This window comes from Ursus americanus, chromosome 8 (assembly GCF_024610735.1).
Source record: "Ursus americanus isolate L20-20 chromosome 8, mUrsAme1.1.p, whole genome shotgun sequence".
Taxonomy (NCBI): Eukaryota; Metazoa; Chordata; class Mammalia; order Carnivora; family Ursidae; genus Ursus; species Ursus americanus.
The window spans coordinates 79,347,310-79,374,731 of NC_142134.1; the positions used below are offsets into that span (position 1 = coordinate 79,347,310).

General features: G+C 52.1%; 1 protein-coding gene across 12 annotated transcripts in view; it reads left to right on the forward strand.

The window, feature by feature from the left end:
• Positions 1–23,132, forward strand: part of KIAA0232 (KIAA0232 ortholog) — an 80,292-nt gene extending 57,160 nt beyond the window's left edge. For 4 of the 12 annotated variants that reach the window (XM_087864289.1, XM_087864290.1, XM_087864291.1 and 1 more), the window contains 7 exons: positions 1,226–1,292; positions 2,365–2,446; positions 4,489–7,783; positions 9,170–9,241; positions 13,750–13,858; positions 18,437–18,534; positions 20,642–23,132. In XM_087864289.1, coding sequence (XP_087720415.1) covers positions 1,226–1,292; positions 2,365–2,446; positions 4,489–7,783; positions 9,170–9,241; positions 13,750–13,858; positions 18,437–18,534; positions 20,642–20,821 — 3,903 coding nt within the window. In that variant the 3' untranslated portion in view covers positions 20,822–23,132. Of the gene's footprint in view, positions 1–10; positions 169–196; positions 1,024–1,225; positions 1,397–2,364; positions 2,447–4,488; positions 7,784–9,169; positions 9,242–13,749; positions 13,859–18,436; positions 18,535–20,641 lie in introns of those variants that run through there. The other 8 variants (XM_087864296.1, XM_087864298.1, XM_087864297.1 and 5 more) reach the window with 8 other exon arrangements.
• The last annotated feature ends 4,290 nt before the right edge of the window (positions 23,133–27,422 follow it).

Here is a 27,422-nt window from a genome sequence, read left to right on the forward strand (position 1 = left end):
CTGATGGGATTGTGGCGGCCGAGCAGTGTCTATGACTAACATTTGCTACAGGTTTTCCGAGTGGTTTCAAGGGAAGGACAGCTCTTTTGTGGCCTGTCTCCCTGTCGCCCTCGGGCCTGTCTGCCCACTAAAAGCTGTGATCTGCCGTGGATAGCGGGTGGATAGCGGGTAACTGTTGGTGTCTGCAGTTAACCATTTTCACTGTGCTCTGTTTCTTGCTGTTCAAACTGGAGCTGTGCGGTTTCTTGTTTAGGATATCTATAATACTTGTGCTGAGTCATTTTGAGTTCAGTGAATGGGGAAAAGTTCTATTTTTAGCCCCTCAAGGCCCCATGAGGGCAGCGGGTTGGGCAGAGTCACGCGCACCTGTCCGGGTCGGCCCCCCCAAGAGAGACTCACTTCTAACTTAAACAGGACTTTTGAGCACTGAATAAAGGTCCTCAGAAGTACGTTTGCTCTTCTCGTACCCTGTGAAGGATTTTTCTTTCTTCCCTGAGAAAGAGAAAATTGTTAAAGTTGAAAAGTCTACATGATGAAGGATTATTTGTGCCTGTTTCTAGCATTCTCCTTTAAACTTTGGCTCTTCTGGTTATCCTCCCTGTTTCAGGCTCCTGCATGTGCTGTCCTTAGCTGCCCCCCTCTGTGTGGAGCCTAATGCCCTGCTCGTGACCTTTCAGAAAAAACAAAGCTTCTGCACTCGCTCTCGGCCGGGGTGCCATGCACTGCTCTTTCTGTTGCCGTCATCAGTGTTCACTTCAAAAAAGAAAACACTGGCCTTCTTTTTTCTAGACTGTGAGCTCCTAGAGGAGCCACATGAGATTGTTGCGATTTTTTTTTTCGCCCTCTGTTCTGAGTCTGGTACAAGACCTTGCTCACGTAGATATCAAATACTGTTTTCAATGGCGACTGACTTTTAGCCGCATGATGGGCTTGTAGGTGTGTCGGCTGCACCGCGAGTGAGATGCTACCCCCCTGGGAGGACTGGCCATCCTGGGAGGAGCATTAATATTTTCACATTTATCAGTGAGTGCCATTGACGGTACTGGATCGTAAATATGTGTGCTAGGTCAGGTCGGCAGACCTGCAGTGTTTCAGCTCTTGTGTGGTGTAAATATTGCTAACAAATTGCATTTGGAACATGGGAAATTGGTAAAAACCTTTATATTAAAATAAGAGTGTACAGGGGCCTGGCAGTAAACTAATGTGTATTTTTGTTCTTTCACAGAGCTCTGGGATCGAGACTTTAGTGGAGGAGCTCTGCTCCAGACTCAAAGACCTTCAGAGTAAGCAAGGTGTGTGCACAGCCTCCAGAAGACGGTCTGCGCACAGTGGGCTATGGGCGCCAAGGGATTTGACTCAGGAGACGCTAGACTTGGCCAGAGACAGACAACAAGAAGCAAGTCTTTGTGTTCAGTGTGTCGCCATGCCAGTATCATGCTGTGTCTTCAGCTGTTAGTGGCTTCTGGGTCACCCCTAGCAGTCACTTGTAGATAGATCCCTGCTCTTAAAGGAATAACTTAATTCACAGGTGCCCTCATGGGGGGGAGGGGTATGTTATATTTTCTCTTTCCCATCCTTGCCCCCCCTGTCGGAATCTGCCTGTTGACACCAAGGCCTCCAAAAGTGTCAGCTCTATTTCAGGTTCGAAAGGGACTTCTGCCTTGACTCTCAGGTTTTTTGGAAAGGCAGTCTTGGGGTTCATTAACGTCCTTTTGACTCCTGAAGCCTCCCAGCTTTCTTGTGGTAACTTTTCTGCAAGCCCTTGCAGTGGAAGCTACATAGTAAGGTCAAGGGTCTTGGTTTCCTTGTCATCTTCATGGCCATTTTTGCTGCCCACCAAGCCTTGAGCCTTCCCGAAGAGTTTGTTTTTAACCGAACGCAGTCCCATGAGCTAAGCTGAGACTTCAGCCCTTCGCTTCTGTCTAGTTGACACCCAGCCCTTGCTCACCTGGATGTTGTAACAGAGAGCTGGTTGTAATGGGTTTTCTTTACAGATAGTATCCATCAAGATGGGTCAGGACAGAGTCCATCGGTGCAGGATTTTGTGAGGATCTCAACAGATGTTCTCTGCTGGTGAAATTAATAGAGGATTCCAGTCAATCAGGTGCCTCTACAGCACTTGATCAGAGATGAGGCAAACAGCGCTCCCCTCCCAGTCCACCGTTAGTGTGGTTAAGCTAGAGAATTCCCTCCGGGGCTGTGAAGAAAGAGATTGTTATTAAAAAGACAGATGGGTATAGAGTTCCTTTTAAGCCATAAAGCCTATATAAGTTCTGATTAAAGTAACTTGAGAAACTTTAAAAAACAGGAGCATTTATTAAGTAGATATAAGACCTATCTTTCTGAATTTTTGTTTCGTAACAGAAGAGAAGATTCACAAAAAGTTAGAGGGGTCTCCCTCTCCAGAGGCAGAATTATCCCCTACAGCAAAGGATCAAGTGGAAATGTATGTAAGATTGTATTCAGTAATGAAGTGTGCATTTGTTAAAATCAGACTAATTACTGCTATGTGGTTTACAGTTTTTGTTCATTGTATTTAGTTTCATATTTTATAATTCAGGAAACACTTGTTGAGCACTTACTGTGGAGTTTGACACAGAATTCAGACATGAATAAGATGGTCCTATCCTTATCCTACATACTGACTCAGTATTCGTGAAATGAATGAATGGAGCACGCAGGGTTATTATTTACAGTCTGTTCGCGTGCCGTCACACCGGTCCTTGGAGACAGCTGTGAGAAAGTATGCTCATCCTTGTTTTACTTCCAAGGAGACGAAGTTTCTCCTGCTGATTACAAAGAAATATGGACAAGTCATTGACCTTGGCAAGCTTGTTTCCTGAAGATGCTCTTTGTTCTTTCTTTGTAAATGGTTAGTAAAATCGGCTGCACCATAAGCGGAACTTTCTTATTATACATTTTATTTGAATCTTCTGAACTTCTTGAACTTAAGGTGAAAATAGCCTTCATTTGCTGGTGCGGACCTATGCCAGCCAGTGCGGTCTCCGTGAGCCGTGGGTGTGGCTCTCGAGCACTCGGCATGTGGCTACTTGAGATGTGCTGTAAACGTAAAGTTCTCACCAGATTTCAAAGACTTGGTATAAAAATATAAAATACTGCATTAATATTTTTAAATATCAATTACATGCTGAAATGATAATGTTATGGATGTATTTGGTTAAGTAAAATATATTATTGAATTCAGTTTCACTTTTTCTTCTTACACTTTTAATGTGACTCCTGGGACATTAAAAATTACCTGTGAGGCTCACCATGTGTTTCTGTTAGCTCTGGTAGAGGCTGAAAAGGAGAATCAAGGATAGGCCCTTTGAAAACATGGCCTTTTATACTTCATGTGTGACCTTGACTGTTGCCTCCAGAGGGACAGTCCCCTTGATAGGCAACCTGACTCGAGGTTCTTGCTTTGGCAATCTGTCTTGCTCTGAAATCTGCAATGGCTACCAGCTTCTGGGCAGATTGGAAACAACTTCTTGTTTTCAAGCCTTTTAAAGGCAGCCTCCCCGACTTTTCCTACCCTGCATTTCCCGCAGTCGCTGGTCTCGTCGGGTCTTGTGTCCGCGCACAGGTGCCCGTGCCTCACAAGTAGTGGTCCCTAAACTGCTCCGTTTCGAGAGCATCAAGGCTCTGCTGTGGTCCACTTGTTCTCATGGTTCTCGGCTGCACCAGCGTCCTCTTTTTTTGACCGCTCGAGCACCCTGCATAATCCCCGGTTTCCGAGGGCCTGCGTGGTGCCGGGCATTTCTCCTGAGAATGCGTGGTGACAACAACCACGTTGTGTCCTGACTCCTCTTGTACATTAATTCCTGTACTCCTCATAGCTCTGTGAGGCGGATAGTAGTATTCCCTGCATCTCGCAGGCCATGGAGAGGTCATGTCATGGGCCTGAGGTCACACAGCTGGTCAGGGCCAAGTCAGGGTTCACAGTCGGGGAGTGCTGCTTCAGAGCTCACGCTCTCTGCCTCTCAGCTCCCTGTTTCCCATTCCCCCGACGGCCTTGCGAGGTAAGTCCTGTCCTCACCAGCTTACAGCTGAGAGTGTGGACCAAGACATCAGATAATGAGCTGAAAGTCACATGCATAGTGACGTGAGCTGAGGTTCAAATGCAGATTTCTTCTCAAGATGATGTTCTTTCCACCATATTGTATTTGTCCTTTGTAACTCCTTAATTAAAATGACAACTTTAAAGATAAAAACCGTCCTCTTGCCTATTTGCTAAATATTTCTAAATGAGTGTTCACCTCAGTGCTGAACATAAAGGTGCTTGATACATGGGACTAAACACAAAGCGTATTTCACTGTAGTATTCTTTTTTTTCTTTTTCTTTTTTTTTAAGTTTTAGTTCGTGGATGACGTAAATGTTGACCATTAAAGTGAGATACCCTGTCGCTCCACCTGGGGGGGAATGTCGTTTTGCTGTATCTCGCACATCTCAGTGCCTGCTTTTGAACTCTGTCCTCTGTTTTTCAGGTACTATGAAGCATTTCCCCCACTGTCTGAGAAACCAGTTTGCCTGCAGGAGATCATGACCGTGTGGAACAAGTCTAAAGTCTGTTCTTACTCTAGCTCTTCTTCGTCATCCACAGCCCCGCCAGCTAGCACAGACACATCCTCCCCCAAGGACTGCAACAGCGAAGGCGAAGTCATCAAGGAAAGAAGCAGCCAGGCGCCCACCACTGTACACGCGAAAACCCAGAGCAGAAGTAAAAGTGAGAAGGAGAACAAATTCAGTAACGGCACAATGGAAGAAAAGCCTGCTTCGTACAAAAAGCTGATCCGACATAAACCTGAAGGAAAGACTCGCCCTCGCTCGTGGTCTTCCGGCTCGAGTGAGGCAGGCTCCAGTTCAAGCGGTCATCAGGGAGAATTAAAAGCATCCGTGAAGTGCGTGAAAGTCAGACACAAGACAAGAGAAATTCGAAACAAGAAAGGGCGGAACGGGCCAAGCAGGCTCTCGCTGAAGCCCGGCGACAAGGCCGAGAGGGGTGTGCACGCGGGGGGCGGCAGCAGCAGCAGCAGCAGCGGGGGTGGGGGCGCCATCAAGCCACTGTGCCGGCGCGGGAAGAGGCCCTTGAAGGACCCGGGGAGAAGAGACGCTGGGAGTGCCGAGGGAAGAGACCTGTCCCTGGAGAGCAGAAACGACAGAGAATATAAAGAGGAACCACTGTGGTACACTGAACCGATTGCTGAGTATTTCGTTCCCTTGAGCAGAAAAAGTAAACTAGAGACCACATACCGAAACCAACAGGATACGAGCGATCTGACGTCAGAGGCAGTGGAAGAGTTGTCAGAATCCGTGCACGGTCTTTGTATCAGCAACAATAATATTCATAAAACATACCTCGCAGCAGGTACTTTCATTGATGGTCATTTTGTAGAAATGCCTGCGGTTATCAATGAGGATATTGACCTCACTGGGACCTCATTCTGTTCTCTCCCGGAGGACAAGTATCTGGATGATATTCATCTGTCAGAATTAACACACTTCTATGAAGTGGATATTGATCAATCCATGTTGGATCCTGGTGCCTCAGAAACAATGCAAGGAGAAAGTCGGATTTTGAATATGATTCGACAAAAAAGCAAAGAGAAAACAGATTTTGAGGCAGAATGTTGCATAGTGTTAGATGGAATGGAGTTGCAAGGGGAACGTGCAATATGGACAGAGTCCACCAGCTCTGTGGGTGCCGAGGGCTTCTTCCTGCAAGACCTGGGCAATCTGGCTCAGTTCTGGGAGTGCTGTTCATCCAGCTCGGGCGATGCCGACGGGGAGAGTTTCGGAGGAGATTCTCCAATTAGACTCTCTCCGATCTTGGACAGCACAGCGCTCAGTCCACATTTGCTTGCTGGCAATCAGGAGCTCTTTTCAGATATTAATGAAGGATCTGGCATAAACTCGTGTTTTTCAGTGTTTGAAGTGCAATGCAGTAATTCTGTTCTACCATTTTCGTTTGAAACTCTCAACTTGGGAAATGAAAATACAGATTCTAGTGCTAATATGCTTGGGAAAACCCAGTCTAGATTGCTAATATGGACCAAAAATAGTGCCTTTGAAGAAAATGAACACTGTTCTAATCTTTCAACAAGAACTTGTAGCCCATGGTCCCATTCAGAAGAAACACGTTCAGACAATGAGACATTAAATATTCAGTTTGAAGAGTCCACGCAGTTTAATGCAGAAGATATTAATTATGTAGTTCCTAGAGTCTCGTCAAATTATGTAGATGAAGAACTTCTAGATTTTTTGCAAGATGAAACTTGCCAGCAAAACAGTAGAACGTTAGGAGAAATTCCCACCTTAGTTTTCAAAAAAAAATCAAAACTAGAATCTGTCTGTGGTATTCAGCTCGAACAAAAGACGGAACACAAAACCTTGGAAACTGCACGAGGGTGTGGCGACAACGGTGCACGTGGTGGCGGCTACAGCTCAGGGGTTATTAAAGACATTTGGACAAAGATGGCAGACGGGGGATCGGTAGCGACCGCAGACATCGAAAGAATCGATGAGGAGTTGTTCCCGACGGACGTCAGTAACTACTGCTGCTGCCTGGAGGCCGAGGCTGAGGCCGAGAGCCTCCGGGAGCCCCACAAGGCCGTGCAGAGGTCCGAGTACCGTCTGTGGGAGGGGCAGAAGGAGAGCCTGGAGAAGAGAACCTTCGTTTCTGGGGAGCTGTCGAAAGTGGACGGCGGCGACTATACTACGCCCTCCAAACCTTGGGATGTGGCCCAAGACAAAGAGAACACATTCATTCTCGGGGGAGTTTACGGAGAGCTCAAAACCTTCAGTAGCGATGGGGAGTGGGCAGTGGTGCCGCCCAGTCACACCAAGGGAAGTCTGCTACAGTGTGCGGCTTCCGACGTCGTGACCATAGCTGGTACGGACGTCTTCATGACCCCAGGAAACAGTTTCGCTCCCGGTCACAGGCAGTTATGGAAGCCCTTCATGTCATTCGAGCAGAACGATCAGCCGAGGAGTGGGGAAAATGGATTAAATAAGGGATTTTCTTTTATCTTCCATGAAGACTTACTAGGAGCTTGTGGTAACTTTCAGGTTGAAGATCCTGGGCTTGAATATTCCTTCTCTTCCTTTGACTTAAGCAATCCGTTCTCACAAGTTCTCCATGTAGAGTGTTCATTTGAACCCGAAGGGATTGCCTCTTTCAGTCCTAGTTTTAAACCGAAATCAATCCTCTGCTCTGATTCAGACAGCGAAGTTTTTCACCCCAGGATATGTGGTGTCGACCGAACACAATACCGGGCTATTCGGATCTCTCCTAGGACTCACTTCCGCCCAATTTCTGCATCCGAGCTGTCCCCAGGAGGGGGAAGTGAGTCCGAATTTGAGTCTGAGAAAGATGAAGCAAATATTCCCATTCCTTCTCAAGTTGATGCATTTGAAGACCCACAGGCAGATCTCCAACCACTGGAAGAAGATGCTGAGAAAGAAGGCCATTACTATGGAAAATCAGAGCTTGAGTCTGGAAAATTCCTTCCCAGATTAAAAAAATCTGGCATGGAAAAGAGTGCGCAGACATCGCTGGATTCTCAGGAGGAATCGGCTGGGGTTCTGCCAGTGGGGACACAGAGTCAGTGTTTAGAATGTAGCATGAATGAATCTCTGGAAATTGCTTTAGAAAGCTCAGAAGCAAATTGTAAAATAATGGCACAATGCGAGGAAGAGATTAATAATTTTTGCAGTTGCAAAGCAGGTTGTCAGTTCCCTGCTTACGAAGATAATCCAGTTTCTTCGGGACAGCTGGAAGAGGTAGGTGGTTGTCTGTGCGAGCTGGTGCTTGATAGAAGTTGTTGGTCGGACTTGAACACAGGAGCAGCTGAATCAGGCAGTGAAAGAGTGGGTGAAATTATTGGGAAATTAGCTTCAGCGTCTTGAAACTTACATCCTTATGATTTTACATAAGGACCTAAAATGGGTTTGATATTTATAAATTGGAAGTAGACCTAGACCTCTTCTGCAGAGAAAAGACATTTTAAAACCATGAGATAGACGGTTTTGTCTTAATACGCACGTACTGTGCTGCGAACCGGATACGCGGGCATTGTGGCCTTCGAAGCTGCTGGATCATGAAGTGGCTGTTCAATCCGCGGAAGGCCCCATGCTCTTTGGAAGCAGAAGCAGCGGGTCTCTTGAGGTAGCAAGGCAATCTCATGGTCCCCGAAACACTGATTGGTTTACAACGTAGGTTTTCCGTGTAGAGTTCTCTAAAACAGATGGTGGTACGTGTAAAAACCCACAATCCCAATGCAACAAAAGAGCTGCTACACAGCCTACGTAGATGGACCTTGCTTTATACCAAGTGCGTATTCCTAAAGCTGTGTGACGTACACGCTAGAGTGAGGCTAATAGTAGTTTTGTGATTGGGAGTCATCGTACCCTTGGACTATTTCTAAGAAGTGCTTTGAGGTTAAATTGAGTGTGCAAGAAGTATCACTGAAGGTAATAACCTGTTTCACAGAAAAGCCCAGCGATCTGCCTATTTCTCAGCTGTCACTTGATCAGTGGTGCCTGGCCTTTGTCCAGAAGCAGCTTAGTAAAAAGACGGTTGGAGGTGCTCAGAAGTCATGCCACTTGTGGCCGGAGAACGGCTGAATGTCCTCCCTCCCCTCTGGCCCGGTGCACGCTGCACCCACCTCTGCTACCGCTAAATCCTGCCTAGACGGCGAGGCTCTCTTCAGACCCCCCGCCCTTTCTGACCCGTGTCCTAATTCCTCCTCTCTCCCTTTCCCCACCCCACCCACATCAGAACGAATGCCTCCCTTCTCTTTTCATGCACTGTGCCTCTTTTCCTGTTGCCGTTTCCACGTTTCATGAGTCATTATGTACTTTCTCTGGTTAGGTTATAAGCTCCTAATGGAAGTGGACTGTGCCTTCCTCGCTTACGGGGCCAGTGCCTGGAGGGATCTGAGTGCGTGTGGTGGGAGGAGGCCCCACTGCCCGCTCGAGGGTCACTTCTCTGAGTAGCCCGCCCAGAGACCCCACAGGAGGCATGCATTGAGTCCCACTGAAACACTGAAACCGAGCTGCCAAGAATGAAAGCCAGTAATGTTGTTAGCCTCTTTACCTGTTTGTTTATTGCCACACTTTTTGTCCTTGAATATTCCTTTATGTACTTCGTATTTCACCTGGTTCCAGATTGGGAAGAAAGAAAAAGAGGGAAGAAGCGAGATTCTGCGTCATACCACTGCCATGTTGCTTCGCTTTCTAGTATGTTGATGGATTTATGTGTTACCAGAATTCTGGGTTGTCTCAGAAGGTCTCAGCCACGAGTAGAGTCCTCAGGGACATTGTGGGGTTGTCTGCTAGCATCGGCATGGCCGCTCCGATCAGCCCCGATCAGCCCCGATCAGCCCCAATGTCTGGGCGGCGGTGCTACGGTAGAGAGCCAGGGTGGAGCCCACGTCCTAGATGGATCTGAGGTATGGAAAGGTTGAGAGAGTGACCTGAAGGGACAGTGTGGGGGCCAGTCTGGGACTAGAGTATATGCCTTCCTACTCTCATGCTGCCTGGGCAGTCTAGGGGAACTCCTACAAGGGTCGTCTTCCCCCTTTTCCTGAGAGAGGGCAGTCTGGGAGCCCTGTTGTAAGGGCCACTATTGACAGGCCACCTGGTTCAGAGCAAGTGGACTAAACGGTGGGAATTCTAGGGGCACCTGGTGGGTTCAGTCTCCAGAGCATTGACTCTTGATTTCTGGGTTGTGAGTTCACAAGCCCCATGTTAGGCATAGAGTTTACTTGAAAAGAAAAGAAAACACTTAAAGTGTAGGGATTTTAGTAGAATTGGTGTCCAGAAGCATGGATTCTTTTCAAAAGCTTAGTTTAGTCAGTTCAGCAGACATTTTTTGAATACCCATTACATGCCTATCACGAAGGTAGGTGTCCTGTATGAACAGGTCACCATCCTGGCACTGGAAGAAATCAGTCTAGTTACAAAGACCACTTTGGAAGTAGATAAGTTACTTTAACTGAAATAACGTCATTTATTCACATGGCTCAAATTCAGAAGTTACGAAAGGGTGTGTTTATACAGCGAACGGGTGCTCCCAGCAGCAGCTGCGAGCCTGCATCCTGCCGTGCCTTTCCAGGGTGTTCGTGCACGTAGAAGCGAGGACATGTTCACATGCGTTTCCTCTTCATTTTTCTCTTTTCACAGAAGTGGCACTTTATTATCATCACCCTTCCTTTTTGATTTCCTGCATCCTATTCCATTGTACGGACAGATGTACTATGATTTAGCTAGCCAGTTCCTTACGTTTTAGGGCATCCGGGCAAATATAATTGTAGGGAACGGGAGGTGGCGTGGTGGAGGTGAGTCCAGAGGAAGCCTTCCCTGCAGTGAGTTGAGGGAGTCTTTTTGCACACCTGAGCATCCCAAGGCGGAAGGGAGAGGAGGCGGGGCACTCGAGACAGAAGGAACAGCATCAGCAAAGGCGAGGAGGCAGCGGCCAGCAGTTAGTTCCTGGCTTCTGAAATATAAAATGGAAGGTGAGGAGCAGCAGAGCGTGCCTCGGGTGTCCATTTGTTGCATTAGTTTGTGGCGTAGGTGTTCTCCTCATCATTGACTTACTGCTGACCTAGTGTCGCGTGTCTGGAGCACAGAAGAGCAGCAGAGGCTTGGGCTGCCTTCAGGAGTTTGCGGTCCAGTCTGGAGAGGAGGCCGTTTTGCCCACAGTCAGTGTGCGGTGGCATCAGAAGGCTCTGATGAGTGGAATGGGGGTGGGGGGCATCCTTGAGGTGTGGCACCTGCCCCCCCCCGTGCCAGGCGCTGTTCCCACTCTGCTGTGTCACTGTTATTCCACTGAATGCCCACAGTGACCTTCCGAGATGGATTTCCCTCCCCCTCCCCGTGACTGCAAAGGCCACATAGGCCCAGAGGGCTGGAGTCCCTGTTCCTGAGAGCCCAGCATCAGGGACAGAGCCTGAGTTCTTTCCGCTGCCGTGCCACGCAGGGTCTCTTGGTCTCAGTAGGCTCTGCAGCTTTTCATCTACACGGGCTTTCTTTTCCTTTTGTGACCCAGTTGGGTGGGAACTGACCATGGCTGAGGGCCACTTTTCTGCGCTCTTCCCAGAATACAACTCAAAGAGGAACACCAGTGACCTTTGTCTTCCCAAACCCGGGAGCACTTAGTAAGAGTTTGCGGAGGTGCCTCTACCCCAGCTTCTGGCTTCTAAAGACTTTCTGAGTATTCCATCTTTTGCTAAAAACACTTCTGGTCAGGCTTTCTGGCTTAAATTTATGTCTTCTCTGTTTTTTCACGGTTTCATTCGTTCTTCAAATATTGTTTGGGAGCCCGCTCTGTCTGGGCGCTGGTCTGGGTGCAGGGGACAGGCACAGAGCCCCGCCCCGGCCGGGTCACATTCACCAACGGCATGCGATCCATTATTCGGTATGCTGGTGTCCCGGCGCCATGGAGGGGGCGAAGAGCTGGCTCAGGGCTGCAGCACAACGGGGTGCTTGGAGGACTTGCTGCAAGAAGCAGGGGCTCGGTCAGGCTTCTCAGCGAAGGTGCCATCTGAAGACAGGCTTGCAGGTGAGAAAGCAAGCTGAACACCTGGGGGGTGGAGAGGGAGAGCCACGCTGTGGCAGAGGTGTCTGGCTCACCCACCATTGTGCCCTCGTTGGGTTTCCCACCCTCTGTTCTCCGTCAGCCAGAAGTTGAATCCGAGCATCCCACAGAGGTCACGTAAGCAAAGCTTGGTCATCTTTGCTGTGCAGCCTAGAAGTTGGAGATTGCGGAATGGAATGATGTCACGAGATAACGCAGGTTCATCCAGTGTGTAGCTTAGAACAGGACAAAGAATTCTCTGCCTGTGGACTGGACTTTCAAGGGGAGGATGCAGAAGAAATGCTAAAACCGTAGCAGAATCTGGCATGACTTCAGCGGTGTTAATTAAGCCTGAGGTGGGGGCGACGGGGTAGAGGATGGTAGGCCAGATAATCCTGGGACCTGTGCCGGAGCCTTCAGGCCAGCAGACAGCACGCATCCGCTTTGTGCAGGCCCTGTGCCCGGAGGTGCACAGATAAAGAAGACATGGGCCCTGCCTGTAAGAAGCTTACTGCCTCTCCTGCTCCAGTCTCATCTAGACTCCTCTCTGTCCATGCCGACTCCTCCAGCCTGCTCTCCTGGCTGTTTCCCACCCTCCGCGCTGAGTTCTCTCTCCCTTCCTTTCTTACCCTTGCCCCACTTCCACGGTCTCGGGACAGGGTCACACAAATAAATGCTGATCGCTCACAACTGCCCAGGACGTTTTCTTTTGCAGGGAGAAACTTGCTGCCTCCAAATCCATCTGCCTTCAGTCGTGCCTTGGGGACAAGGGCAACTGTTCTGTCCAGGGAGCCTTCTTGTTCCTCCCAAATAGCACTAAATTGTCATCTCACAGTGTAGGTGCGCCTTGGAGAGAAGGAAAGGCCTTTCTGGAAAGGTCTAGGGGTTCTGTGAATTATGTGCCAGATGCAATTAATTCCCTTGAACTAGCTGTGGACCTTGGCTGTTGTGGCTTCATTTGCATGAAGCCGAGCCTTGTCCTGCTTATGTAACAGTGGGGTGCTGACTACTGTTGTTGGAGTAAGCTGGGGGAGAACATGGTGAAGGGTAACTGGCCACTCTGGGTACACAGTACAGTTTTCCTTCGTGTCTAATTTAAGAGTATTTCTTTCTGCAAAGTTATGTCAAGTGAAAAATGAAGGTTTGAGGTGTTTCCCATTAGTTAAATCATAAAAAACACATTATTGAATCAAACAGTCCTTGACCCATAAGAAATTTACATGTAGGAGAAGAACAAAGTCTGTCAGAGGATTGGCGGCTGCTGGTTGCCAAGACCGCTCAGGTTTGAAGCTTGAACACATGGTGAAATGTCTTCTGAAGCGGTGGGCGATGCAGTGTCCACAGGCCATATTTGGATTGAGTCCCAACGTCCCCTGGTTCTCAGCAAAGCACGTAGTTGAGTTAAAAAGACATGTAGGTTGGTAACCCTGCCTACACAGTTTTCCTTAGTCCCGTGCCATCGTTTTTCACTCCCTCGTGCCCGAGTGTGTGAAGGGGAAGAGGGTCCTCTCTCTTCTCTGGAGCGTCTCACACCCGTGGAGACTTAGGGCAACCCCGTTATTTCTCTGCACTTCCCGAATCTAGAAATTTGCCTTGCCTGGGCATATGAATGGGGGATATTTTGCCTTGTAAGGGTTTTGTTGTGTTTTTTAAAAACATCTTCATTCCACTTCAAATATAAGTCCTTTTTAAGAAAAACTTACTTTATATGTTATGAACACTTTGGCTTCTTTTTTCTTGTTAAGATTTTATTTGAGAGAGCGAGCGAGCAGGAGAGTGGGGTAGGGGCAGAGGGATAAGCAGACTCCCCACTGAGCAGGGACCCAGATGCAGGGCTCAATCCTAGGACTCTGGGATAGTGACCTGAGCCACCCAGGCATCCCAACACATTGGCTTTTTAAATTCACCTTGTTGGGGTGCCTGGCTGGCTCAGTGGAGCATGCGACTCTTGATCTCAGGGTTGTGAGTTTGAGCCCCACATTGGGATGTGGAGATTACTTAAAAGTAGCATCTTAAAAAAACAAAATAAATTCACCTGTCTAGAACAGTATTAAAAACAAAAAGTCATCAATTTAAAAATCCTGGATTTGTAGTTCCTAGTTAATAATGTTTGAATTTTCTTTATTCTGAAAGTTTGTAAACTTTTTCTGTATTTGTTTAACCTAAACAGTTTCCCATATTGAACACTGATGTTCAAGGAATGAACAGGAGTCAAGAAAAGCAGACCTGGTGGGAAAAAGCCTTGTACTCTCCTCTCTTTCCTGCGTCAGAGTGTGAAGGTAAGGAGCCTGTGTTAGGTCATTGGTTCATCCACTCATTCGGATTTCTGTTGCATTAGGAGCGGTACATTCTTTCACTATGAACAGCAGTCCAGAAAAGCATTTACCAAGAGGCTTTTGTGTAGCCAGCATTTGTCAGGCACTGGGGACACAGAGATGAGGGAGAACTGGAGCCCGCCCTGGAGGTGGGAGGAGGCATGGACATGCATAAAAGCAGGACCGGCCTTTGCCGAGACCTGTTCAGGGTCACGGGGGGTTGTGAGGGGAGTGGGGCTGGGCGTAATCGGCTGTGAGGGGGGATCTTCAGGAAGCTGCCTAGGCAGGGAAGGTGGGGAAGGGCAGACCCCGTGAAAGAAACTGCTTGCACAAGGGTAGGAGGGTCTCTGGCAAGTGGGCCCAGCTGGGTTGTAGCTAAGGCCAGAAAGGCAGACAGGGAAGAAGCCTAGCGGGAGGTTTGGAGCGCTGCTGAGATAGGTCGAGTTTAACACACAGGAAGGGAAGGCCATTGAGAAGATGGAGAATTGGAGGGTGTCAGGTCCTGCGTGTGTTGTAGGACAGTTCTAGCAGCAGAGTGGAGAAGGGGTCGAATAGCTTGAGGGTACCAGCTGGGGTTCTGGGCCCCTGCTGCGGACTGTCTGGGAGACCCAGGGTCAAGGTCTGGCCTCAGGCCCTGCGGGGGGAGTACAGGAGAGAGCAGCACAGAGAGGTCTCATAGAGGACGCTGGGGCCTCAGGAGTGGCTTTCCGTGAGGCAGCAGGAGGGGTTGAGGGGAACTGGCAGGGCGTAGACGGAGCAGTAGCACATTTGGTGATGGTGATTCAGGTCTGTGAGCCTCCCGGGAGGACATGCCCATCAGCTATGAAATCTCTGGAAGTCTGGGGAGGAGTGAGGGCTGCAGAAGACGTGGCGCCGGCTCCTGGGCTGCCGTGGGCTGTGGCATCTGACAGTCTCCGCCGTTAGAGCCGGAAGGGGCACGTACACCACACGTTCACGTGTCTGTCTGTCTCCGGTTCGTTTGTAATGAACGTGGAGCCAGGGGTGCCGCTCGCCTCCCACCGCGCCTGGCACGCTCCAGTGCTCAGGACACCGGCCTCCCTCCGCAGCCCGGCCTTCACCGACTGGGGGGGACGGCGGGGCTGTTCGCTTCTCTCTCTGCCGTGAGCCCGAGAGCTCGCCTTCCTCCCTCCCAGAGGTTCGCTGGGTCAGAGAGAGCATAGAGCGGAGTCTCCACTTTTAGCGTCTTGGCTTAGTTCACCGCGTTTATTAAAGAGCTGTCATTCCACCGTTAGCTGATGTCTGGGTCGCCTTTTATTGTTACAGAGTGCTCCCAGTCTTTCCTCTTACATAGGCCCCATCGTAGCCTTATGAGATGTCAGCCTTAGTTTTCAGGTGAGGAAGCTCTAAGACTCAGGTTTGACAGTTTGTCCAGAGTCATGCATTAGCCATCAAGCTCAGGCTTGCGTCCAGGCTGTCTTCCTGGCTATCTTCCTGTGGTCCAGAAGCTTCACTCTCTACAGTAGCTGTCTGCACTTGGTGCCCAGGGAGGCACTGGGGTGAAGGGAGCACAAATCTGGCCTTGACATAGACCCATTCTGTGCACCGGTGAGTGTCCAGTCACCTTTGAGCTCACAGGAGTACCAGTAGGGGAGGCCGGGTGCTCCAGAGGGGTGCAGCCAGAGGGAGAGGAGGGATGTGGCAGCAGGCAGCACCGGGGGGTCAAGAAGATGGGTTTAGAATGATTTTCACATACTGAGTTCACGCTGCGTTAGTGTGTCAAGCGCCGTCTCGGCAGCCTTAGTCTAGTTTTCTACCATTAGTTAGTAAGGAGTCAGTCCCAACTCTTAGCTTGGGTCCTTGGTTATCTGTACAATCCCGGGTCGGTGCTATAAGGGATGGTTAGTGCACGGTGCTTTTTTTTATTGTGAAGTGGCAAATAGAGAAATTCTCAGTGGGTAGATAATGGTAAACCGGGCTTTGGAATGACCTTCAACTCACAAGTGTGCATTAAATCCCTGCACGGTTGCCTTGTGATGGGGATGTGACGAGTGGGGGCGTGCAGTCTCAGGAGCAGGTTGGCCGGGAAAGTGGGTAGCCTCTTGCCCCCTCAGCAGGAGTGGCTGGAGTCTCCGGTCTCCACCGCGGAAACTCCCAGTGTGGCTGATGGGTAATAACAGGCCGTGCTGCTCCGAGTCAGGGGCTGACCTGGAAGCTTTTGGCCTCCCTGGGAAGGAGGAGGGCCGTCCCTTTTTGCAGTAAGGCAGGAGACGGAGGCTCAGAGTGAGGCGGCTTGGCCGGGCGCCCTGCAGCAGGGGAGCCCATCGGCCCGGAAGCCCCAGCCCCGCACTCTGCCACCTGCCGGCCTTGCTGTGCCTACGTAGACGCGGCTGCGAGCCAGGTGTTGCTTACGTTCCTGCCATGTGCCAGGCCCTCGGAACAGTCCTGATCAGCTGGTGTCCCAGCACAACCGGAGGGAGTGAAGACACAAGCCCTGGGACAGCTGGGGCTACCTGCAGTGGGAGGTGCCCAAGCAGCAGCCCTGGCTGGTACGGGAGCAGGATGTGTTTGGTGTACCCCAGTGTGTTCGGCGAAGGGGAGCGGTGCGAGCCTGCGGTGGGGGCGAGGTCCGCCGGAAGCAAGCCGGAGCGCGAGGGCCTTGCACACCCCGTGCCACGACAGGTCTGTCCTGAGTGGCGGTCTCAGAGCTCACGAGCTGGATTCCGGACGTTTGGAAGGCTCATTCCTTCTAAGTGCGCGGGTGTTATTTTAGTCTTACGGAGAAAGCCCTGCAGGGAAACCGTAGAGATAACAGTTAAGGGCTCGGGACATAAAATGGAGCTGGAGTCTCGGGCCTCCGTTGCCAGCTGGTAGACCTGGGGCAGTGACCAGACCTCCTGTGTCTCCATTGTATTTGTAACGAGAGGCTGAGGTAGTGCCTCCCCGAGGGGTACTTACGACGAGCAACACATAGCGCAGGCCGGGTACGCAGGAGCTGCCCACGGGCGGATCACAGAGACCGTCGTCAGCAGTCACCCCTGCCTTCTCCTAATGCCTGTGGTGTCACAGACCCCTTTTGGACACAGAGACTCCTGAAAGCAGAGCGGGAAAGTGCGGGAGTCAGGAGGAGGGCTGGATCCGGCTCCACACCGGGCCATGTCCTGATCCAGGAAGCAGTTACCGTGCCGTGGTATCTAGCTGGGGGGCGAGTGGGGCCCTGCGAGCTTGCTCAGGCCAGCCGAGCCGGAGGTGGCCGCCCCGAGTGGGGCAGTAGCAAGCGTGCCAGCGCTGTACTTGGGGCTGCCCGCACGGCAGCTCTTTTAACTTGCACGTGAGGGCAGATGGTGACCCTGTTTTCGAGATGGGGGAGCTGGGGCTCAGAGAGGGTCAGTCATCGGCCGAGTTACGTCACAGGTGAGTGGCAGAACCAGGGATCCACTCACATCCTTTCTTGAACCTGAGCTGGTAACTTCGAGGTCCTGGGACAGGCAGAGAGAGCTAAAGGTCCTGGAGAATATGGTGTGGCCAGCACCTGATGGTAAGAGGGCACAGCGGTCACTGAGCATCGGTCCTGTCCTCCCCGGTGTCGCACATGGGTAGTGTGTCATCTCACTGAACACCGCGTGTAACTGGACCGCAGGTGACGGGATACACATGCTCCGTTGGGGGCACACAGTGATTCAAAGCCCGGGTCCACATCGGGCCTCCTGGCCGTCTCCTCTCTGGGCGCTGTGTCCCCGCCGCTGCGTGGGGGCTGCTCTAGGAAGGCGGGTGGGGGCGGCCGTGGCTGTGCAGCAGGAGCCCCGGGGCGCTTTTCCGAGCGGCTGGCACCTGGACCCTGGCCCAGACCGGCTCAGGCGGGATCTCGCGTGGGGGCCTGGGCTCGCAGCCTTGGCTTCAAGCTCCCAGGGCTGAGAACCTTTGCACTAAATGGTTTATTTGATTCCTTCTAATTCCAGCTTCCAGTTCCATCCCCCTCTGTGGGCTGCTTACCTACTCAAATCACTAGCCTCCTTTCTCTTCCCTGTTCTGCAGATGTGGGAAAGATGTACTTTAGTGTGGTGCTGACTTGAGAGGGGACAAACAAGGTTGTTACCCTGTTTTGTCTTCCCCACTGCACTTCCTCCTGTCTGGAATCCCTTTGTCCATTTGTGAGATGAGCACACACACGGTGCGTCGTCTGTCTCCGTACTCCGTGTGCTCCTGAGAGCTTGGGCCTTTTTGGTCTCTGTCCTGTGTTCCCGGGGCTTACCCCATTACAGGCGTGAATATGTGTGTTGAATGAATGTCTCACGCTGGGATGACAGGCACGTCTGGTTCTGCCAGCCCGTTTTTTTAAAAACTCGATAAACAGTTTGTTAGAAGAATCTTTAAATTGGCGTAGCATTTTGCTCGTGCGTACCTGGCTGGCTGGTGGTGACCGTGTCTGCTTTTAGTGACTACTAAAACTCTCCAAAGGGTTGGTAGACCTAACTGATCTGACTTCAGCAAAAAAATGAAACAAAAATGTATGTTTCATAACCGTGTCTTAATGAAATTTCCCCCCCTTTCCCTCTTTTCCCTTCTCCATTCAAAATGATTAAGAATGTTATACAAATGCCAAGGGAGAGAATGGTATAGAAGAGTGTCCAGATGGTAAAGACATACCCAGTAACGAAGAGCGTCTGTTAGATTTTAATAGGGTAAGTGGACTGTCCTCCTCCTTACTAACTTACTAACAGCCACACACCCCCTTGCCACTCAGGCTGGAGCCTGGGAGCCCTGGGAGCTCCCCCCACCCGCCATCCCAGGTCACCCAGCTCCGTGGCCTTCAGTCCCTGCCTGCATCACCTCCCACCTCGTCCGCTTACTACCAAAGCTGCCCTCACCCCCACCCTCGCTCCCCCCAAACTGTCCTTCCCAGTGCTGCCACAGGGAATTTCTGCATACCACTTGGACATCGTCACTCCCCCAGAAGCCCCTGGGTAGGCAACCCCAGGGAGCCCTTCCGGTGTGCTGCACGGATGGACCCCACCTTCCTGTGTCCTCACCACGCCCAGTGTGGCCCTCTGCTCCCAGCCCTGGTCCGCGGCTGCTTTCGGTTTCTGCACCACCGCCTCCCCACCAGGCCTGTGAGCTCCCATTAGGCAGGAAGGTGGATGAATCCAAGGAAACGTGTCTCTCTTCTCTGTGTCAGCTCAGGTCCTATGAGGACTTATCCTCCCGGAGCACCCTGGGGTGTTGGCACCCACGGTCCTGTGTTTCCCACCTCGGTGAATGTGCCCCCCGACAACCCCTGCTGCCATACCCACGCTTGGGAGCTGCTGTCTGGCCCCTGTCCCCTTCACACGCAGTCTGTCTGCCGGCCCTGACCGCCCCGCCTGTCAGCTGTCGTCCCTCCTCCCTCCTCCCGCACCTTGTCCAGGCTGAGCCTCCCCTCGCTGGTCCTCATAACGCCTGAGGGGTGCCATCACTGTCCAGTCTGCACAGACTCAGGACCTCCTGTCTGAGGCCGTACAGCCCCGCCGCAAAGTGCAGACCTGAGCCGTGAGCCTCAGCTGGGACTCAGCGACTCACGCTCCTAACCGTGACGGCCTTCTGTCACTATGCCTCGCCCGGAGGGGCCTGTGTGCTCTGCCCTCGCGTGCCTCTGGCCTCACATGCTGTCTTCTCCCCTCCTTCCTTGTGGCTGTCTTCTGCTTCTGACTCAGGGGTCCCAGCCAGGGACGGTGCTGCCATTTGGAAATGGGGGGTGGTGTTACTATGACCGGGGGGTGCTGGTTCCTCTGAGGATGGGGGGGTGTTCCTAGTTTCTATGATGGGGGTGTTGCAAGTTCCTGTGACTGGGGGGTGGGAGTGCTGCTAGTTACTATGACCGGGGGGGGGGCGTTGCTAGTTCCTGTGACTGGGGGTGTGCTGGTTACTATGGGGGGTGGGGACGTTGCTCATTACTGTGGCTGGGGGGTGGGGAATGTCGCTGGTTACTATAACTGGCCGGTGGGGGTGGCCTGTTTCTGGTCACTGTGAGGGAAGGGGGCTTTGCTGATCACTTCAGGGGCGGAGGGAGCGTTATAGTTGCTATGGGGGGGGGGTGCTACTCTGACTGGGTTCGGGGAGCAGGGGTAGTTACTGTGACTAGGGAGGGGCTACCATTTGCATTCAGTGTCCTGGGGGACAGAGATGCTGACCATCTGGTGTGTGGGGGACAATCCCACACAATGAAGAGTTTTTAGAACTCCGGCTCCGAAGCCCGGCCCCCAGGCTCCCAGGCAAGCTCTGGCTGTTACTTGCCCAAGGCTTGCTTTTCAGCTTCAGGTGAGGACACTTCCCAGAACTGCCCTCGCCGCCGCAGCCATCTGAAGTGCGTGTCCCGTCTGCGTCTCCCCCGTCGGCCACATGGCCTGGTTTCCACCGCTGCGTGCAGCTGTGGGTCGGCCTGGTGTGGGCTCTCCCAGAAGGTGAGCCTGGGGACGACGTGGCCTTGCCAGCCTCCCGGTGGGTTCCCGGTGCTCATCCTGGTCCACAGCCGTGGCCGGCCGGCCCTCAGACATGGGTTTGGGGCCGCCCTCACACGTGGAACGTTTTGTCCCAGGGACTCAACATATGGAATGAGGGTTCTGGACCCTTTATGGATCATGGAGGAGAGGTTGTTGGTTTTGCTTTGAAGCACTGCAGCTCTTCGTATCTTTCGCTCTCCCCGGAAAGCCAGCGATTTGCTGTCTGACCTCTGTATATCAGGAGTGTTTCATGTAGCCCTTTCGGAAAAAAGGGTGGCTTTTGATCTGTTGAAAACTGTTCCTTTAATCCCAGGTGTCTTCTGTTTATGAAGCAAGGTGTGCAGGAGAGAGAGATGCCGGCGCCAAATCCAGCAGCTTCCGCAGAAAGATCTACTTCAGCGCCAGCTCTGGCTCGGAGGGCTCCGGCTCGGAGGGCGGAGGCGAGTGGGCGGACCCTGGCGAAGAAGAGCTCTTTTCTCGAACTCATCTCTAATCCTGCAGAGTAGTACAGATTATTTTTTGAGAGCGATATGTGATGGCAAATTACCCTTTTGTGAGGCCTGTTAATCTAACGCAACAACTTAGGTTTCTTCTTCAATCAACTGATTCAGATCAGCGATTCTCTTTCTCTTCTTGCTTATTTTAGAGTTGAGGACAGCTATCCTGTTGAAGATTTTTTGTTTTCCAAGCTGTTGAATTCTTGGCTATTTGAAATAGACTAGATTGTGTTGTCGAATCAAGAATGGGTGTGCATGTGCTTGTCTAGAAGCATCCCTGCTTTCCGCATCTTGACTGCAGTTGCTGTCTGTCCTTCCAGCTGCAGCCCGGTCACTGTCACCTTAGCACCGCGGTGTCCGCAACCACTTCCGCTCTCCAGAGACTTGAGCTTTGGAGCCTTTAGGCTTTGTGCTCTCAGGACTGGGATATAAATATCTACCCCTGCAATGGACCGGGGCCTTTCTCAAGGCAGGAGGGAAGCATGGGTGACTCATCCACGGTCTTCATTCAGTCAGATCTCATGTACATTTGACGTAGGAACCACAAGGGTGTGCTTTTAGAGACTTACAAAATACTGTGTTTTCTCTCTTAGGATTCTCCCCCCTCAAGTATCATGGAAGATACTATGGTTTGTGACTTTCTTGCTAACTGGAGGAGCCAAGGCTTTGGGGTGTGGGGTAGCAGAGGAGGCAGAGTGGGGCCAGAGCGTACCCCCAGCCTGTTCTTACGTGTGGTTACTTTTCTGCCAGAACACCCGTTCAGGGTTAGTCGTTTGCAAATTAGGATTTTCTGGTGACCTCCATTGACTCGAAGCTTCCAGAACTCAAAATTACAAACATTTGCCATGCAGGAAAGGCCAGCTCGTCACCCCAAAGACGCCCTGGCCGCTGCAGCTGGCTGCTGTCGTGGCCGTGATCTAGTGGGGCTTAGATCTCAGTTTGTGTTTGAGAGAATGTTCTGGGCAAGTTCCGTGTGGTGGGTTGGGGGCGGGCAGAGACGTCATTTCTCCCAGACCTTTGTGATGGCTTCACGGGACTTGCTTCCCGCTTTCCGTGGGGGCCCAGCAGTCAGTCCGTCTCCTGCAAGTCCTGTCTGCTCAGGATGGCCGCCTCCTCGAGTTTTCACACCAGCGGGCAGCAGGTGAAACTACAAGGAGCAGAGTTTGTAAAACCAAATTGTTTTTCTATTTAAAAACAAACAAAACCTAATATGTAAAAATCAGCGTAGCATGTCTGTAACACCAGGAACGGCAGAGAAGTCTGACGTGGACGAGACGGCTTCACCAGGAAGCCTGGCAGGCAGTGTGCACGTACAGTTCGCTAGCTGGGAGCTGGAGTGGCTGAGAAATCTCTGGTTTGCTTCGAGCCCCGGGTGTGGTTGCCTGTCTCGTAACTGAGAACACAGACAACTCCAAGGCTGTGGAGTCGCCCCGGGTTCTGTGTGTCCTCACTGTGAGAAACCTGGTGGACGGCTGGCTTGGATCTCAGCCCATGTCAGGGTTGGTTCTTACACAGCACATCTGATGACACTTTAAAGTGTGTGTGTGTGCGCGCGCGTGTGTGTGTGCGTGTGTGCGTGCGTGTGTGGGCGCGTGTGTGCAGGTGAGTGTGTGTGTAGGGTTTTTGTTGCTGTTATTTATTTACAGACTTTATAAGGTTTTATGTATTTTTCTTTCTTCCGGAGCTTCCTAAAAAGTGATTAGCATCTGCACTGAAATATAATTTAACAGCAAAGGCAAAAAAGAATTGGAAGTTGTAAATTCCTAAAATCACTACAGTGACGATCATTCTAGAAATCGTTGCTTATGTAGCAGAGACCAAATAAATATATTTCAGATACAACCTTTAGCTCAGTTGATTTTGGACAGCTGCTTTTTATCAAGACAGGGCTCCAGGTGGCACAGGTGCCGACTTCCTCACGCACAGGCAGGAAGACATTGCACCTTCCACGGGGGAATGGGGATGGATTATAAATGGGCAAGGGGATTAACAGATTATGTATTTATTTGTTTTCATAGCTAAGTGGCTGAAGCCCAGAGGCTTTCAGCAACAGAGTTGAAAGTGTGGTTTTTAGTTTTGTGAATGGATGATCACAAAGAAAAAGCATTTTTTAAAAAGTTGGCAAAACGCTGAAACGCACTGTGGTATGAAGCGCATTGCATATCCATAGCACTGAAGTATCTGTTTTCCATTCCTGGGCTGAGATTTTTTTCCCCGTGGTTGTATTGTTCTGATTTCACGTACACCAGAGTAACTGATTTTTTGTTTTCTTGTGGAGTTAACACCAAATAAAAATTTTGAAAAGCAGTTGGTTGTCTTTGTTTATCATAGCAAAGAATCTCTTAGAAAGATCCCCAGCTTTGTCTTAATGACCTGGGTCAGGAGAAGATAGAAAGTGCCCAGGTCACATCATTCCAGAGGAAGGGGATTCAGGTTAAAATGCTGATGTGCTGCTTTGCTGGAAAAGGAGGAGGGGGCCCTCCTGGTAAACGAGTCACTCTCCCACCCCACTCCCACTCTTGTCCCAGCTCCTGCCTGAATCCCACGAAGAACACAGCATTTTCGTCCATAGGTGTAGTCAAAACTTCATCTTTTTGTTCTGGGGGGAAAAAGTTTCCATGTTAACACAATCACTGTTCATTGTAGAAGAAATCGGTGTGTTTTCTTAAAGTGTAGGGGAAAAGCCGGTAGCTGCTCCGTTGGCCGTGCTGGACGGCGGGGCGTCTGACTGGCAGGGTGCGTGCTGCGGCGCGCGGGGCTGTGCCTGCTCCGGGCTGTGCGGGGTGGCGGAAGCGGCTTCACGTGGCTGTGGTCGTAGGCGTACCTCAGGCTTTTTGTTTTGTTTTTAAGATCTATTTATTAGAGAGAGCACAAGTGGGGGTTAGAGGCAGACTCCTCGCTGAGCAGGGAGCCCGACGTGGGGCTCGAACCCAGAACGCTGGGATCGTGACCTGAGCGGAAGGCAGACGCTTCACTGACTGAGCCCCCCAGGCGCCCGTATTGCTCTGTTCTAGAGATTTAGTGGCTTCCTCACTGATGAGCATGTAGAATGTTCCTTTCCTGTGTACGCGGTATTCTGGTTGGCACCTCTGCGGACCCCTGTAAACATGGGAGTCCCTGTACAGTCGCTCCTGAGAGACTCTGGCCTGTGGGACGCCTGCTGCGCCCGATGTCCCAGCATCACACGGACCAGGAGGTCCTTCGGGGCCTCCGCTGGAAGCCGGGCGGCCTTTCTCTCCCCGTCTGTACGCTGTGCCTCAGCTTGGGTTATTTGAGGCGAGTACTTTTTCCGGTTAGCTTTGTCTTTCTTTCTTTTTTTTTTTTTTTTTAAGATTTTTGTTTATTTATTTGACAGAGATAGAGACAGCGAGAGAGGGAACACAAGCAGGGGGAGTGGGAGAGGAAGAAGCAGGCTCATAGCAGAAGAGCCTGACGTGGGGCTTGATCCCGTAACGCCGGGATCACACCCTGAGCCGAAGGCGGACGCTTAACCGCTGTGCCACCCAGGCGCCCCAGCTTTGTCTTTCATCTGGGGCAGAGGACAAGTGGATTCCATACAGAAGCATTTCAGTGTTGCTTTATTCTTTTTTTTTTTTTTTAATGCTTTCTGGGGTGTGTGGGCATGTTTTTAAATGCTTTCTTCACTTTAAAAGAATATAAAGCTATATTTCGTGTTTTTCTAGAACCCGTATGCTTTACGTAGAGTTGATTTTTTTTTTTTTTTTTAAGTAAGCTCTACACCAGTGTGGGCCTCGAACTCACGGCCCTGAGATCAAGAGTCCCCTGCTCGTCAGACTGAGCCAGCCAGATGCCCCTGTCGAGGTGGTCTTTGAAGCATGATATTATATACACGGAGTGAAGCTTAAGCATTCGGCCTCCCTTTTTACCAGCTAGGAGACCAGCTACCCCAACTCCGTTTGTTAAATCCCTGACTAGGTGTGGCCTAGTCCTCCTGGGTGCGGCGGCCGTGCCCGGTTGGACGGGAGGCTCCCCTCCCGCAAGCACCTGAGGCAGGTCTGGAGGGTGTTCGTACAGCGAGGTGGTCCTCCGTCCCGGTGCGATAGGTCATCCACGGGAGGTGTGCCCTGTGGCCACCTTTGACCGTGGTCAGCCTGCTTCCGCCGTGCCCACACCCCCAAGAACAGGGTGCGTGTCCGGGGCTAGACCGTTGCTCTGTTCACATGGTCACCTGGAGACTGGGCTCTGTCCCCAGGAATTGTGACTTCACAGGTAAGTGCTTCTCAACCAAAGGGGTATAAAGCCCTCCATTTTTTTTTTTTTTTTTTTTAAGATTTCATTTCTTTATCTTGGGGAGGGGAAAACCAGAGGGGCACAATCTCCAGCAGACCCCCCTCCGAGCACAAAGTCCGACGTGGGGCTCCGTGTCCAACCTGAGATCGTGACCTGAGCCGGATGCTCAGCCCGCTGAGCCACCCAGATGCCCCTAAAGCCCTCTCTCTAAGTGAGAGTGTCCAGCCACTGCTGTCGTCAGGCTGCCCGGGGGCTGTGTCTGCACAGCCGTCTGGGAGCCGAAGGGAGGGCCCAGCCCCGGGTTTCTCTGGAAAGCAGCCGGTGGCCGGTTGGCATCACAGGTGGGGCACTGTTGCGAGCATGGAGGCCACGAAAGGCGCTCCTGCTTGAGAGCCCGCCACTGGCCTTGCGTCACTGGTGTGGGGAAAGAGGATCGCCGGGAACCGTTGCCTCACTTGACTGAACTAGCAGTGACTGGCAGTGACCTCACCACCTAACACTGGGGATGGCGTCCACGTGTCTGCTAGTAACAGGAACAGTGGACACGCTTCCAGGCATTAGGTCGTGTTAACGGACAACCCTGTGAGGTGGGTGCGTTTGCCCCATTTTACAGGTGAGAAGACTGAGGCACCTGAGGTCCCGCACCTGCTCCAAGGGGGAGCGAAGATGGGAAGTCCGCGTAAGCGGGGATCCTAACACTACCTCCCGTAGGGTAGGTTTGTACAGACAAAATAGCACAGTCATGCGGCCAGAATGCAGAGTTAGACGTGGTCCCGTTCTGGGGGTGTCCTGGGGGTGTGACCAGGAAAAAAGCAAAGCGGAAGTGCAAAGGGGAAGCTGCTGCACCCCAGTCGGTAACTCTCAGAAGAAAATCACGTCTGCAGGCTGCCCCTTCCTTCCCTCTTCTCCCCCCACGGTGGGGGGTGCTAAAGGTGGGAGGGTAGCAAAGCCCTTCAAGGCCCTCGCTTCAGAGTCAGGCCCTGCAGAGGCCAGTGCTGCTGGGTGCTGACCACGGCCATGTGGCTGGCTCAGTCCTACCCTCACCTTGACGGGAGGTCACACTGTCCTCCTTCAGACCAGAAACCAGCTCCCCTGGCCGGCTCCAGCTCCAGCTCCAGGTGGTGTCTGAGCCGAGTCTGGGGTAAGGGGCACAGGCACGTGGCCTGCTGCAGCTCGGACACCGGGCCTGCCACTTCGTGTCACAGTCCAGGGGACCTCTCGGGCCCTGTTTGGGAGGTGGCCTGCCACCTGGCAGGTCCTGGCCTCCCCCAAACCCAGCCTGCAGTCACACATGGGGACGACAGCCCTCCGCTTCCAGACGAGGGGGGTTAGGTGAGCTGGTCATCAGGGATCCCACAGCCCTGTGACCCTGGGTGTGCATTTCAGGCCAGGAGGCTGGCAACAGGCAGGTAAAGCTTTCTCCTCACTGGCCCACGGACAAGCTCCAGAGCCCCCCTCCGGCTTCTCTCCCCCGGGCACGTGCTGCTCTCTGTCCCCAAACACCCCTGGTCCTGGGCCAGTCCTGGAGGCCAGGGCCAGACCCTGACGGGCTCCTGCTCTGACCCTGCTGCTGCCTCAGCCACGGCCCGCCATCTCAGGGCCCTTCCAAGCCATCCGGTCTTGTCCGTTGCCCCGGCTTGTGCCGAAGGTCCCAGGCCCCAGGCCAAGTCTGCTGCTGACTTGTCACTCCCAGGTCTGGGGCCCACCTTCCCACGATTGTGGCTTCTACTCCCTCCTTCAGACCCCCAGCAGGGGGAAGAGCCCGCACAGGAACTTTGGCCCCGCTGTGGGTCTGGCCTGCTGCGAGAGGCCGCTGGCCCAGCCTGGCGCTAGCTTCATGGCATGTTCTCCCTTTGCTCAAGAGGACACAGCATTGAAGGAGCCCCAGCCTGAGAGCCCTAAACCCCAGGGCTCCCGGGGTCACTGAGGGCCTTGAGCAAGTCCTGGCTGCCTTCTGGGCTTGACTGTAGCTCTCCTCCCCGGCCTGGGGCCCCAATTCCTGCTGGTCACAAATGTCAAACATGCCCACGGCATCCTCCCACAAACCGCAAGCTGCAAGCCAGCGATAACGGACAGCCCAGCCCCCAGCCCAGCCCCGTGGCTCCCCTGCTAGGCCGCCTGCCATGCCTGAGCTCTCAGGCCTCACTCCAGCCCAGTGATCACCGACCTGGGAACCACTTGGAGACGTTAGGGGCCCCCAGCTGCCAGAGCTCAGCGGTGGCAGACCTGACCTGGCCCTTACCTCCGCTCGCTCTGCGCTCGTGCTACTGCTCCGTCCCCGACGCCCGTGCCTGTCTGGCCCCACCCTTGGAAGCTACATTTGCCCGGCAGGCAGCTCCCCCACCG